Genomic DNA, 13,778 nt, shown 5'->3' on the forward strand with positions numbered 1-13,778 from the left:
GCTTGTATTTTGACACAGCGGTTTGACAATCGGTTAGCAACAACATTTTGCAACATATTGTTTTTTAAACTTAACTACGCAGTGGATTATTCGTGGATTCAAAACCGATAGCATCAAACCCGTGTTGCACTTTTGTATAACATTAAATATTTGAGTATATTTTAGTCGAAACAAGTTTGTTTTACAAATTTCATCTTACGGATTGGGATCGCCATCAAATTGACTCGGATCAAGTCTCATTCAAATCTAGTCAGTCAAACGAATTCGATCTGATTCCAATCCTTTCGAATCTTCAAGTTTGCCGAATCCGAATTCTTCCGTTACCAGCAGCAGTTGGATAGCCGGCGTCGTTGAGGTAACATCTCGTTCTTCCGTGTTCTGTTCGTGTTTGCCGAATCAAGCCAAAAAGCGTGCACCTCGTTCTTCCAAACTTCTGAAAGAATACATTAACCGTCATAGTATTTTCCCGGGAACAAAGCAATAGAAATCCTGTGTGCTTGTGCATGGCCGTAATAAGTTTCGCGTCCTAACGATATAGAAGAAAAAACGCGCGTCGTTGTGAACGGTTTGTGACCGTTGTGTGGCTACGTTTTCCCCGGGGACCAATACCTCGGGCAGAAAAGAAGTGAAAACAGAAGATAAATACATTACCGTGCACGATCACAGGGCAGTTTATCTGCAGTGAAAAGTTGTGCCAGGTTTCCGTGTACGTGCGTACCAAAGTGTTACCAAGCCGCCAGTGATAATACCGCAAAAACGCAGTAGAAAGCTATCACTTCACAGAACAACTCGGACAACACCATCAGCATTGTTCCGCAGGAATCTCTAACAAGAACAAGGTATGCACCGCAATGGTTCTAGGGTCGTCAAAAGGGAATTACATTTTCAACAATTCATTGCAAAAAGCAAACGATCATTCCGCTAGCAGCCCAGTTAAAAACTGCCATAGCAACCGTGCAGTGGGAAAGGGATGGCAATATCGCGTTTTAAATGAAAATGGCGCTTGTGTGGTGCTTATGCGGAGGAGCAACTCGACGCATCGGTTATTTGTAGGAAATCAATTCGTATTTTCAGAATTGAACAACCTTGATCGTAGAGAAGAATCAGACAAAGAAGCATATTTAACCATAACCTTGCCTCCGTTCCATCTCCTGGAAAACGTTAAAAATAAGTCCCGGGAAGCCATAGCATAGAAAAAAGCAATAAAGCAGCATATTTTCTTTGATGGATGGTATACATGTGTGTATGAACGGCACGAGCTGCTCCTTTTCGTGCTGCTGGTTTGTCGGGTAGAATAAGGATGCTTTTATGCTCCCGTCCTTCTCTTTTATGCTGTTTTCTGTTCTCGTCGCGGGTAGAAGATGCGAGTGGACAAAAAACCATGAAAAACAATTAACCATTCGCCCGCCATCAATAATTGGGCTTGCTAGACGAATCTAGGCCTGCTTTGATGCATTTGTTCCAACGGTTGTGTTGTTTCCAAAAGCACCTTTACTCGCAGATATTTTCCTTCCGGTTGTGAAGGGAACTGGAAAGCTAGGCGAAACCGCTTTTGCCACTTGTCGCTGTCGTTGGTGTTTTCGTTTCCCCCGGGGCAATGGACCAACTAACTGGTATCTCTACATCCCGGCGTGGAAACACTGGACCAGATGCCCTTTCCTTTCATGCTCATTCTGGTACATGTTCCCGTTTGAAATGGCCACTTGAAGACGGTACGCTTTTGTCCAAAGCTTCTCCCCGCATGGAGCGGCGTGTATTGGAACAGGTTGTATTTTTATTCCCTTTCTGCTATCCGACTTTCGCATGGTGGGGAGAGTTTATTGCAGTGACCGTTTTGTTTGTAAACAGTTCGCTGGCTGATGCAGCACATAGTTGGCGTTGGATTACTTCCTTTTTGCCATTCCGGTCGTTTGATTACAAATTATGTGCATGAAAAATGTTTCCATTTTTAATGATTTATTTTATCATTTCTTCATAAAATTGTATTTCAGTAGTTAATAAAAAAAATTTGATTATTTGGCCAATCAGTGCGTTTAAATGCAATTTAAACACAAATTATATTTAACATCATAATGTTCGTCTCAAAACCCCCCTGCAAGACGGGGAAAGAAGATAATTTGAAGAGCCCGCCAAAAATGTGTCTCCGTAGCTTCCATGCGACCACGTGATGGCGCTTTAATTCGCACAAAAACTACTACCACCCATCAGAACGGCCAACGCAAATCCAAATTCGGGAATCTCTCGCATACGACAGCGTTTGATTTTATTTATAGTTTTTCCCAAACGACGCGCGACAGTCTCGAATACTAGAAGGGCCTCTCAAGAAAGCCAAAACCCTTACTCGTCGCTTGCCATCGGAGTCCTTTTGGATAGATCTATCGGCACAGGAAGACATACGCACAGCATGTGATGGATGACAAATTTAGAAATGTGAGTTTACTGATCATGCCACTCACGGCGATGCCGTTGTGTTGGGCAACAGTCACAAACGAAACAAAATAAAAAAAATACAAAAAACACCTTCCCGCGGGGGGAGGACAACACCACTATCTCGCCCCCTTTCATCCCCTGGGGCGCGATTGCGGTATTTCTTCTGTGTTGGTGACGATCGCCACACACAACGGCGCGAGGCTTTGGTTGCCTCTTTAAAAATAGTACAGCCGTTTGGGTCAGCGGCCAGCATCCCTAGACCGTAGGCAGGCACCCCACGATCGACATGATAATGCTCTCGAGCGAAACAAAACCCACCGAAGTGCGTCCGACGGAACGTCTCGCGAGGAAATCCAACGGTCGCCGGTTGACGCGAAAAGATGGGGAAGGTTTCTGCAGGGACGGAAGAGACCCGACAGCACAATTGTTTGCACTGCAACGCCGTTTGTATTGACCACCTTCGGCTTGTGTACGGTCATGGTCGACTATTTTGATTGATTCTAGCTTATTTTATTTCTTCTCCTGCACTGAACGAGAAAGAAGAAGCAAAGGAGATACCTCCGTCAACCGGCTTAGCGAACGCCATCAAACGCAACATTAAACAAGCTGCTTAGCACCTTTGCGTAAACATTTACATAAGAATTGCTCCTCTTCTTCTGGGTTTCTCATTGCTTGTCTTGCGCTGTCTGGCGTTGGACATGGTGGGTGTGTTTAAAAAAAAGGTCGTTTTTTTTTCTAAGCATCTGTTAATGATCGAAAACATAATGCGCCAACAAACACCCGGTCGCGTGACTAAAGGTAGGCTGTTTTCATATTTCCGGCAAAGCAAAACGATAACAGAGATGGAGTTTCGATGCCTACAATCACATACCATGGATGGCGGATCTGATAAGAAAGTAATAGAATCTATATTACACAAACTATACATAGCTTTAGCATAGATAAAACAATCTATAATTCCTTACGATTGGATGAAAAATATTAACAAAAATGTGTCTCTTATACTTTTAGCGCCCTACCACTTTAAAAGGTAACCCGAGATTGTTTTGATCCGGCTTTTCTATTGCAACAGGGTGCACATTCCGATGATCCCATGTAGCTCTCTTGTCCCTGCTGCACCGGTCGCATACCAGTTCCGTATGCAAATCAAGCCACATTCGATGAGAAAATCAAGCAAACCAAAGGACGGAAACTGGCACGGGCTAGTAGTTGGCTCCTCCGTGCTGCTGCTCCATTGTAATCTTGTCCGATTTCAATATTTTAGCTCTTAGGCATCGTGCGATGGTGTTGGTCTGAATCTAGGGATGTCCGTCCGTCTTTTCAAGTGTGCGTTGTTTTAATCACTGTTCCGAATTCCACCCGAGAGACCGATGTGGCAAAAGGGTGTATGGGGCGATACAACATGCACAGGGAAAGCCACCCAGCCGGGAGGCCAGATTAAAACGCAACGGTTGATCGCGCTTCGTCGTGGAAGAGGAGGTACTCAGGTCCCCCAAAACCTTCGAAGCATCAATCAATCCCTCCCCCCCCCCGCGCGATGAGGTTGGCGGGAACCGGAGGGTTCGATGACAAAACGAAAAACACCTCACCCACCACCCCCAAAAGCAAGCTCCCTTCCGGAGGGAGGAGAGAGGAAAGCGAATGCCTGACCTGATAATGATCCACTCAAGAGGGTGCGGGGAGGTTGTAATGGGGTGTGGTTATTTTGTCCCTTCGCTTGCTTTTGATTCCAATCGAACAGAGTGCGCATCATCGAGTGCGTTACGATTGTATGCTTTCTGTTGGCAGCGAAACGGAACAACACCAAGCAAGCCGCCACCAGCAGTCGGGGAAGGAATCGCGTTGGTCGTAATTATTATTCTAACGAGGCATTATTCTATCCATCACATAAAATCGCACACAGACACACCTATGTTTCAGCTTGTGCCTGGTGCGACCTTCTACATATGTTTCGCGTTTGTTTTTGGCACGTTGCTCAAGCTTGAAACAAAAACGTCGGCCGCGATATGTATGTAGGAAGAAGGCGCGTATGTTATATATTTTTCGCCAAGTCCGCGATATACATTATATGCGGGTAGGAGATCTCGTTGCCGGTGAGTCGCGACCAAACCACACCACACACACATTTGTTTCCTTTGTGGTGGTAACAAAAATGCTTGGTGTCGAGATCAAAATCCGCGCGATCGACAGAGAGCAGGCGGTGAGATTTTGCTTTCCGCGTGGAATGAAAATAAAAATATGCCCGGGCGATAAGAGTCGCGAAGCGTTACCATCGGTAGGTGCTTCTCGCCGGGTGAAGGGGAGGACCACTCGCTGATTAACGGACACACGGACACTGACCAACAGCATACACACTTTGTCGCGCAAGTGCCTTTCCTTCCCTCGCTGATGCTACCGTACGTTTGTAGATGATTGCTGCTGATGCTCGCATGATGCTACAATTTGATGATTCGAAATAAAGTCCTTTGGGGTAGTATGGACCTGCGGGGCAAAACAAACGAACTGCCGGATAAACATATAAAACAGACAAGACCGTTTACCGTAGAAGCACCATACTTGGCGCGGGTTCAAACTTGGCGCACTTTCTAATATTTTCTTCGATATTAGACTATTTCCAAAACATTTCAGCCTAAAATATGTAGTCAAATATTTGTTTATGTTTGTACAATACTTCCGCATCAAAACATGTGATTGATTTTTGGTTATTGAATGTAAATTTAATTAAATGAAAAATTCCATCCTACAAGTGCGCCACTTTTTACCCGCGTTAGCAACGATGCTAAGGAGTGGGTTCAACTGTTTCCAATAATTTAAAGGCAAAATAAATATTATCAATGTTTTTTTTAACCGAAACTGTTAAAATGTAAGTATTTCCACGTGGTTAGATTCGGTGCTTTTTGAGATATTTATGCTAATTTGAAGCGACAACATTTTGCGCCAAGTTTGGCACACAATGTTCCTAATTATTCTCCGTGGAGAATATGAATGTTTGCGCTGCTAGATATTTTTGAATCATAGAAGGCTTTGATGAATGAAGATAATAAAAGCTAGGGAAGAGATAGTTTCATTTGCGCGAGATAAGCCAAAGTCCGCGGCAAAATAAGCCAATTTGATTTTTTAATTGCTGTTCAAATGTGTTTCTATTGTTTTAAGTTGACTTTTGAATAAAATTGTTGAACGTCATGAACCTACATCCAATTTGTTTTGAGTGCGCCAAGTTAGGAACACATCGCGCCAAATAAGGAACATTGAAAAAATCGTGCACCAAGTTAGGAACATAATGTAGCACACAAAGAGTTTCTGAAACATGAAGAAATATTAATTTAAGAGTTTCTCACTTATTTTTCTTATATTCTATGGTAGTTAGGCCAGCACTGTGCAAAAAATGGTATGATTTGACCGAACATTGCTTTTGTTATTAATTTTTTTATGCAGAATTTCCTTAACTGCGCCAAATATGGTACATCTACGGTACTTCTGTTTTTTTAGTTTATAATAGGGAGTTTGGTGATAGATAAATAATTTCGTTGGAAATCGATTTTATTATATAGGAGCCATATTTATAAGCGATCATCAGACAAAATTAGAAAAATATTTGAAAATAATGTCACTTGTGGAATTGGGTAATATCAATTGGACCCTGACACAAGCTTTAAATTGTGTTAAGATGCCCCAGACCCGGGCGATATGGGCGTGTCTGAGGCAAATGACTTGTGGTGACAAATATTCCAGAAGTCAAATAATGCAAAATAATTTCTCAACATACTTATGTTATCCAAACCATCCTCCTTGGGTTATTCGATTTCATAAAGGACCTTACGAAAAGTATACTAAAAGTACATTTTTTCCCCTTTTCTTGTAGATGTCACTGCAGGTGTCAAACCAAACATCCACCGGGCGTCGAACGCCACAGGTTTACCAAGGCTTCGGTGGTAATGTCCCAACTGGAGCGGCCGCTCCCGGTGGTGGTGGTGGTGGACCCGCTGCAAACGGAGCCGGCGGGAATGTTGCAGGAAGTCAGACTCGCACCACAAAGGGAGGCGCCGGTGGGAAGCAGTCGCAGATTCCGGTAGCCATCGGTGGCACGGCGGGAGGCATCGAAGTGGGCTCACCCTCAGTCCCACCGACGGCCGTGGTACATCCCGGCAGTGGAGGAAACAACGCCCCGGTGGTGGCGGATGTCCCACCGCTGGCATTTGTCGGCAAAAAGCAGCAACAGTTCTCGTCCCAGCAACAGGCACAGCAACGGATGCTCGAACAGTACATGCAACAGCAGCAAGCGGAAGCGGCGGCCAAAGATAATGCCACTGGTGGTCAGAAAGCGACAAACGGAAGCAACGCTAATGGAGGTGGAGTGCAGCAGCAGCAGCCTGCGGTTGTTGAAAAGAATGGTACTGGCACGAAGAAAACCGATTCGGAATCAGCAAAATCTTCGGCAACAACAACAAACACCGAGGGTGCCAAGGTTCGTGATAGTCCACGTTCGAGTGGCCGAACACAGAAGGCTTCGGATGAGTTGCCGAAAGCATCGGACCAGCCAGCACCGAAGGAGAAACAACAGTCCTCCGGGGGCAACAAAACGCCACAGAAGGGAACTCCTGGCGATAGCTCGCTGGTAGCAGAGAAGCCATTGAAGGGTTTCGACGCCGATGGGGAGGAGATGGAATCTCTACTGTTGGAGGATTGGGATCTTGAGGAACTGTCGAAGTCGTCACAGCAGCAGGGAAGCGCCAAATCTAAGCTCCCCAAACCAAGCCCGACTGCGATGGCTCGCGTTGCTCCGAATAAGTCGACCGGTAAACAGACGGGTGATGTCAAGCTTGAAACCGTCGTAGAACAGAAGCCACAACCGACGGTCCAGGAAAAATCCTCACCGAAAGCCACCGAAGCGGCAGCCCCCGGTACGCCGCAGAGTGTCGGTTCGGAGCTGAACATCGGACGCCCGCTCCGTTCCATCTCGGGTCGCCGCTCGACTCGCCCGATCAGCGATATCAAGTTCACCCACCATCGCAAATCGAGTGAGCTGAACGATTCCATTTCCAGCCTGAACGTAACCGTCGGCTCGGACGTGTACATGGACAGTCTGCGCACACCCGGATCGGCCACCCGCAAGCGCAAGGACATGACACCCGAGTCCACCACCGAGGCGGTTGAGAGCCCGAAACGTGCCCGGCTCGATTTCAGCGGCTTCTTAGGCATGGTGGCCACTCCGGTGACGATGCTCAAGAACCGTTTGTCGCGCGTCAAGCTGCAGTCGTCGACACCACGCGCACTCGCCGTCGAGGAGGAGGACGCCTCGAAGGTGGTCACGGCGGAAGCAACCACAACGACTACTACCACCGTCGTGGCAGGGGACGATGCGGCGAAGGCTACGAGCAGCAGTAGTAACACCATGGAGGTCGACGAGAAGGATGTCACCGTTGCCACGACGGAGGCTAAGGAAAACAAACAGGAGGGCGAGGGATCGGGGGGAGAACCTGCGAAGGAGGAGGACGATAGCAACCGGCAGCAATCCACTTCCGCCGTCGCCGACGCCAACGACGAGGTCGAGGTGAAGATCGTCACAGACCAACCGCAGAAGCAGTGGTGCAGCGTGATGTAAACGGAAGAATGTCCAACACTGCACAGCTTGGGCAACATATCATCACCCACCTTCTAATTTGTCCTCCACAAATGTGCTCCCTCGTCCCGGCGCCCAAATTCAGTTCCAACAGTTTTAAACACTTTTTCCCCCCCCCCAAGTGCTGCAATCAACATGATCGAACGATCATCTTACTCTGTTCGGTTAGTGAAAACGCCCGTCGTGTTGGCGTTGATGTGGCTCATTTTTATTTACATGTAGTATGTATGTTCCGTTCCGTAACGCACGCGGATCACTAGACGGTAGATAAGCACACAAACACCCACCGCCGCGTACCTTTGAACGTTTCGAAGGGAGGCGGTATTAGAATGTTTGTTTGTTCTTTTTTTTTTAGTTGCAACCACCATCGTTCAGTAACGATGGTATGGAGGAGGAAGATATGCGCTACTCCTATCTGGCCGGGGAACCCTTCCCTGGCGATAGGAAGGAGCATTTGTTCATACACAGGTGTAGCTCGTTCTGTTTTGGATTAAAGTTTTAGTATCAAAAAATTGAAATAAAATGAATAGAAAAAAAAACATTACACGAGAGAAAAACGCGAAACCGCAAAAAAGAATGAGCATTGAAATTAGAAAAAAAACTGTAGGAAGATGAACCAAACAGAACAAAGAAGAAACCACTGCTCAAACGAAACAAGATTTACAGGGGTTGAGAATTTTTTTAGAATTTTAGAAATGTATCACCCACATTAGTTCATTTGTCGTACCCAGCAACTTGAGGAAGAGATAGAAATAGTAGAAGCACGTACACTGAAAACTGCAATAAAAATCCTGAACAACCGATAGAACATATTTGTCGTCCTAATTGAAACTCGGAAGCTCGAGAAAGGCGAAAGAATCGAAGAAAAATGTCTTGCTGTATTTGTTTTAAGAATGTGAAACGATTGTTCATGGCAGGCAAGGGCAAGGGAAAGCAGAAACGGTTGCATTCTCCACTTCCTCTGAGATGGAGGCAGGAAGGGCAACCGCCTAGAATAGGTTTTTTTAACCGACACAATACTCCCTCATTAGTGTTCGTCGTTTGATTTGGAAGAGAAAAGAAAAAAACAACACACGTGATAGTTATTCACATGCAAAAGGATAAAAATGATGCGCCAAAGGGCTCAAGGGAAACGAACCTTGTTCAAGGCAGGATAAATCTTACAAATTCAAATTAATAATTCCGTCATAAACCTGAAAGTCGAACAAATGCTACGTTAGACAGGTGGAAGCATTTTTTTAAATTCAAACACGAAGGGAAAGATTGGTTGTACTCAAGAACTTGCATGTTTGTCAACGATATGTAATCCTCTGTTTCCCAACACACAAATCAAATGCAAATAAAAACGACGAATAGTCTTTTTTATACCCAAAACGAACGATGACTTTTCATTCTTTTTTTAACTATTGCATCACAAATGTGATAAGTTCTGCACTGAAAATCAGCTGTTGCTTGCGCGAAAGTGTTTATTGGTACCACATTGCGTTATCTAATCGGAAGAGGCCAATAGCGGATTGAGGTTTACGCCGGTTTTACGAACCGCTGAATCAGTCCATCAGCGTGTGTACTTCGCACCCACCACTGGTCGAAAAAGACGTGGTATCGGTAGCACGTTTAGTTGCGAACCAGTGGCAGCGGCGTACGGCGGTTGTGAAATCATCTCCTCATCGCTCAATACGTTACATTCAACCGGTGCTCATAGGTAGAACACGGATAAGTTTTTTAAGTAATTTGATCAAAGGGGGAGTAAACAATTTGCCGGCCGGGTTTTGGTGCGCTTGAATCTGGAATCGAGAATTCAAGGTCAATCGTGCACGTGCTGCTGCGGCTGCGCGGTTCGCGGTTTTACGTCAAGCTGACAGTCTGACAGACGGCCCTTTGAGGAAGATTCTAAACATAAATTAATGCTATCATAGTGACCTGAGCGTTTTCTGAACAAACCAGTTTCTAGGGAGTTTGTATTTTTAACAGGTTTCGAAGGCGGGAATAACCATGTGGTTTTTGGCAGTTTTCGTAGCAATTCTCTACTCGCTGTGCGATGTGAACTATTTCATTAGAACGCTGTTCACCGTGCTCCATGTGACGCTGGTTCCCGGAAAGCCTAAAGTAACAGCCAAGCATACGATCTACGGTGAGTTTTATCGGATTCCCTGTTCCGTACGTTGACTAACTAGATCCACCGTTTTTCGATTCGCACAGGATTCTGCACCACACAGGATGTCGATTTTCTGCTCAACCACATGAACAACGGTCGGTATCTGCGCGAGCTGGACTTCTGCCGGTTCTACTGGTACGGCCGGACTCGCTTCTGGCCGCTCGGTAACGCCAAGAACCTCCTGCAGGGCGGGTGCATGGTGCGGTACCGGCGTATGCTGCCCATCTTCAAGGCGTACAAGGTGGAGACGCAGCTCATCTGGTGGGACGAGCAGTCGATCTACTTCGAGCACAAATTTATTACGCTGCACGACGGTTTCGTCCGAACAGTGGCCTACACGCGCCAGCGCGCCATCGACACCAATATGCTCGAGTACGTCCAGCAGTTCCCTGAGTGTCGCGAGCGACCGGAACAACCGGCGGTGCTGAAGGGCTGGATCGAATCGAACGACGTGAGCAGTCGGGAGCTGCGGAAGTGAGCATGAAAAACTCCCCGATCACACCTTCCGTGATCGCGGACCGGCGGCGATCGTAGGGTTTTTGTTTTGTGTGCTTTCCCTTCTCTTCGAAGTTCGCTTGCGCGTGTGTGTTGTGCACCCCGCGAAACACACACACCACAGACCAATGGAAAGCGACTCGCGATCAAGTTTTCGTGGCAGAAGAGTTTGTGCAGTCGCATAACAAACGATCGCTGGATCTTGCAAGACGTACAACGTATCGCCAGATACAGAAAACAATAGTGTAAAGTGTCGTGATTTCACCTCGCCAAGCATTTCCAGACGTAGATTTAGATCTAGTTCATACGAGGAGCATTTTATTTCCGTAAGTTACTTTTTTTATTTACAACTTTTGTGCTTTACGATGGGGATAAAGTCCATCAGTACAACATGAGACAGCATTAAGCAGCGGAACTAAAATTGAATTTAATTTACAGTTTTTTTTTTGTTTGCGAAGCATTTCCTAGTCAGCTAAACCGTTCTACGTGTTCAAGTGAATTATAAATAAGAAATAGAGCCATGAAATGCAGTTCGAATGTGTAATAACGACCTACCTGCCATCCGTGTTGCTTTCTTTTGCTACCTAAACCCCAAAATTGGGACCGAAAACCGGTACAAAGTTTCTCTTCTTCCCATTTCCATGACGTAAGCGATTGAACCATGACCAAACACTTCAAATTGTAACGTGGAAACACATCTAGTAGGCCTAACAGAAGTTATGTTGTTCGGGATGAGAAATATAACCACGTGCAACTAAACTATAAATAATTTATTCAATCACATTTAATCAGCCTACTTTCTAGTGTTCAAGTACCGCGAAAGTTTCGTACTCATTTCTCACAGTTCATCCCTTGGTTGTCCGTAAAGTTCCCGGACGAAGTCGTCGATGTTTTTCTGAATGTCCCTCCGGTACTCTACCAAGTCACTGTCTTCGTCCAACCGATGGTCCAGGTTGTTTCTCAGCACGAGCAACGTATGCCGGAACAGTGGACACTGGGACCACGCATCGTGGCAAAGTTTGGTGCATGATCTAAGTGCCTGGACGGTTTCATCGGAAAGATTTTCCTCCGGAACCAGCATCGTCCGATGCTGGTGGAAAAATTCTCCGGCATGTTTGCAGAATTCCGTTTTCTCTAAACCCTCTATGAGCTTCGTCGAGCGGTACTGTTCAACCGTCGTTTGATCGAACCCGGCTGCCCCGCCTTCCGTCGCTGCCACATAATCCTCCAGTACGTCCGCGAGTAGCTGTAGCACTTTCACCTTCACCTTTAGTTCGACCTTTTTCGTCCACACACCGTACAGCAGGCTATAGCCGTGCGGGGTCAGAAGCTGCCGCTGGGCAAAGGGAAACTTTCGTACAAGGCTGCCGAACGCGTACAGCGCGGCCGAAATTTCCTCCGTTGTCGATGCTCGCCCAAGCGCTGTGAGCAGGTTCGTGCCGGCGTTCCGCTCGACTAGTGCCACCTTCGCTTTGGGGTTGTTCTGCACGATGACGCCGAGAAGTTTGAGGGCCTGCACTCGTGTCGGTGTGTCGTCGGTGCGGTTCAGGCTGGGCCAGAGTATTTTCTCCACTCCTCCACGGTCGATAAAGTTCAGCGCATTGTCGATCTGGTGTGCTAGATACTGTAAATCTTCGAACAGAGCATCCAGCTCTGGCCGCTGCTCGGCTGTAGTCTTTAGGAGTGTTTCGCTAAACCGATCAAACAGCGCGGACATAATTTCACTATCACTCTTCAGTTCTACGTTAGCATCTTTAAGCTCTTGTTTAATCTGCTCGTAGCTTTTGAACTTGCCACGGATGGTATCGTCCCGGTTCTGGTCTTCTTCTTCGTACACATCGGCCGGTATATCGCGCAAGGCGTCTCTCAGCGCATCCAGTTTCATACCGGCCACCGTATCCGGGGCGGCTCGATCGATGCCATGATCTTTCAGCTCTTCTCCCGGCACCATCGAAAGGGACGAGTCGGAACCGTCGTCGGGGTCTAGTAATTTCGCCTCTTTTTTACCGGTGGAAAGGTTGATTCTCACGTGCAGTCCTTGTGGAATCGATTGGCCTTCTTTGATCTCCTGCCATTCGTTGGTCGCGACAAAGGCGGATTCGTTCGAGCCGGTTCCGTTTCCGCCTACTATGAACGCCACGTGCAGACAAACTACCACGAACTTAAACTTCATCGTTGAGAATATTAAAGCTGTGATTTAACTCATTCGATTTGTTGGAAACTTTTGATTTAACTAACTAGTGGTCTGATGAAACAAACGGTATTTATGTCGCTGAACTATGTCGTGTTGTTTTTAATTCACATAAATAACACGTCAGAAATAGCGTTGAGTGCAGGGTAACTAGAATGAAGCAACACTTGATCGGAGTCAAGTATAGCTTCGCTCTAGTAACCTTGTTTACAGTTGAATGAGAATGTGAAAATTTCAAAAATTTTTTTTTTTTAAATTAATCAGTTTGCCTTCTTTTTCAGAAAATGTTCTCCTGCGCGTTATTGGTCGGCCTTCTGGTGCTCTACATTATTTGGGATGTCAACTACTTTCTCCGGTGTGTGGTGACGCTCGGCTACGGCATGCTGTTCCAGCGCAAGCGGAAAGTAACGGACCAAACGACCATCTACAGCTTCTGCACCACGCAGGACGTGGACATCTTCATCCGCCACATGAACAACGCCCGGTACCTGCGTGAGCTGGACTTTGCGCGGTTCCACTTCTACGGCCTGACCGGCATCTACGGTAAAATCAAAGCCAAACGGGGCGGCGCGGTCCAGGGTGCGTCCAGTGTGCGCTATCGGCGCACGATTCCGATCTTCAACGCGTACAAGATCACCACCAAGCTGGTCTGGTGGGACGAGAAGGCCATCTACCTGGAGCAGCAGTTTGTGACGCTCGGTGATGGGTTCGTGCGTGCCGTGGCCATGTCGAAGCAATGCATTACCAATGTGGACGTTGTGGAGCTGATGAAGGAGTTCCCGGGCGCGGAGCAGAGACCACCGATGCCGGAGGAGCTGAAGCTGTGGCTCGATTCGATCGAAATATCTAGCCAAAAGCTGCGCAAGGATAAATAGGGATCAGCCAAA

At 46.6% G+C, this 13,778-nt stretch overlaps 4 protein-coding genes across 4 annotated transcripts; 3 read left to right on the top strand and 1 right to left on the bottom strand.

Moving 5' to 3' along the window:
• Positions 1-348: 348 nt before the first annotated feature.
• Positions 349-8,862, top strand: LOC131272513 (proteoglycan 4-like). The gene is made up of 2 exons (XM_058274269.1): positions 349-839; positions 6,293-8,862. Exon 2 carries the CDS (start codon positions 6,293-6,295, stop codon positions 8,030-8,032), a length of 1,740 nt encoding a protein of 579 aa, XP_058130252.1. The 5' UTR covers positions 349-839; the 3' UTR covers positions 8,033-8,862.
• A 1,180-nt stretch (positions 8,863-10,042) lies between these two features.
• On the top strand, positions 10,043-10,969 carry LOC131271337 (protein THEM6-like). Its single transcript, XM_058272735.1, has 2 exons — positions 10,043-10,181; positions 10,250-10,969. The coding sequence occupies exons 1-2, from the start codon at positions 10,043-10,045 to the stop codon at positions 10,681-10,683; spliced, it is 573 nt and encodes a 190-aa protein (XP_058128718.1). The 3' UTR covers positions 10,684-10,969.
• A 489-nt stretch (positions 10,970-11,458) lies between these two features.
• LOC131271336 (nucleotide exchange factor Sil1) lies at positions 11,459-12,979 on the bottom strand. The gene has a single exon (XM_058272734.1). It carries the CDS (start codon positions 12,871-12,873, stop codon positions 11,539-11,541), a length of 1,335 nt encoding a protein of 444 aa, XP_058128717.1. The 5' UTR covers positions 12,874-12,979; the 3' UTR covers positions 11,459-11,538.
• Positions 12,980-13,175: 196 nt separating this feature from the next.
• Positions 13,176-13,766, top strand: LOC131259342 (protein THEM6). Its single transcript, XM_058260811.1, has one exon. It carries the CDS (start codon positions 13,176-13,178, stop codon positions 13,764-13,766), a length of 591 nt encoding a protein of 196 aa, XP_058116794.1.
• Positions 13,767-13,778: the final 12 nt, after the last annotated feature.

Source organism: Anopheles coustani, chromosome 3 (assembly GCF_943734705.1).
Source record: "Anopheles coustani chromosome 3, idAnoCousDA_361_x.2, whole genome shotgun sequence".
Classification (NCBI taxonomy): domain Eukaryota; kingdom Metazoa; phylum Arthropoda; class Insecta; order Diptera; family Culicidae; genus Anopheles; species Anopheles coustani.

Bases quoted from the DNA above. Each gene is read 5' to 3' on its own strand.
- LOC131259342 (XM_058260811.1), top strand. From the start codon at position 13,176: ATGTTCTCCTGCGCGTTATTGGTCGGCCTTCTGGTGCTCTACATTATT.
- LOC131271337 (XM_058272735.1), top strand. From the start codon at position 10,043: ATGTGGTTTTTGGCAGTTTTCGTAGCAATTCTCTACTCGCTGTGCGAT. The intron at 10,182-10,249 runs GTGAGTTTTATC...CGATTCGCACAG, and splicing joins AGCCAAGCATACGATCTACG to GATTCTGCACCACACAGGAT.
- LOC131271336 (XM_058272734.1), bottom strand. From the start codon at position 12,873: ATGAAGTTTAAGTTCGTGGTAGTTTGTCTGCACGTGGCGTTCATAGTA.
- LOC131272513 (XM_058274269.1), top strand. From the start codon at position 6,293: ATGTCACTGCAGGTGTCAAACCAAACATCCACCGGGCGTCGAACGCCA.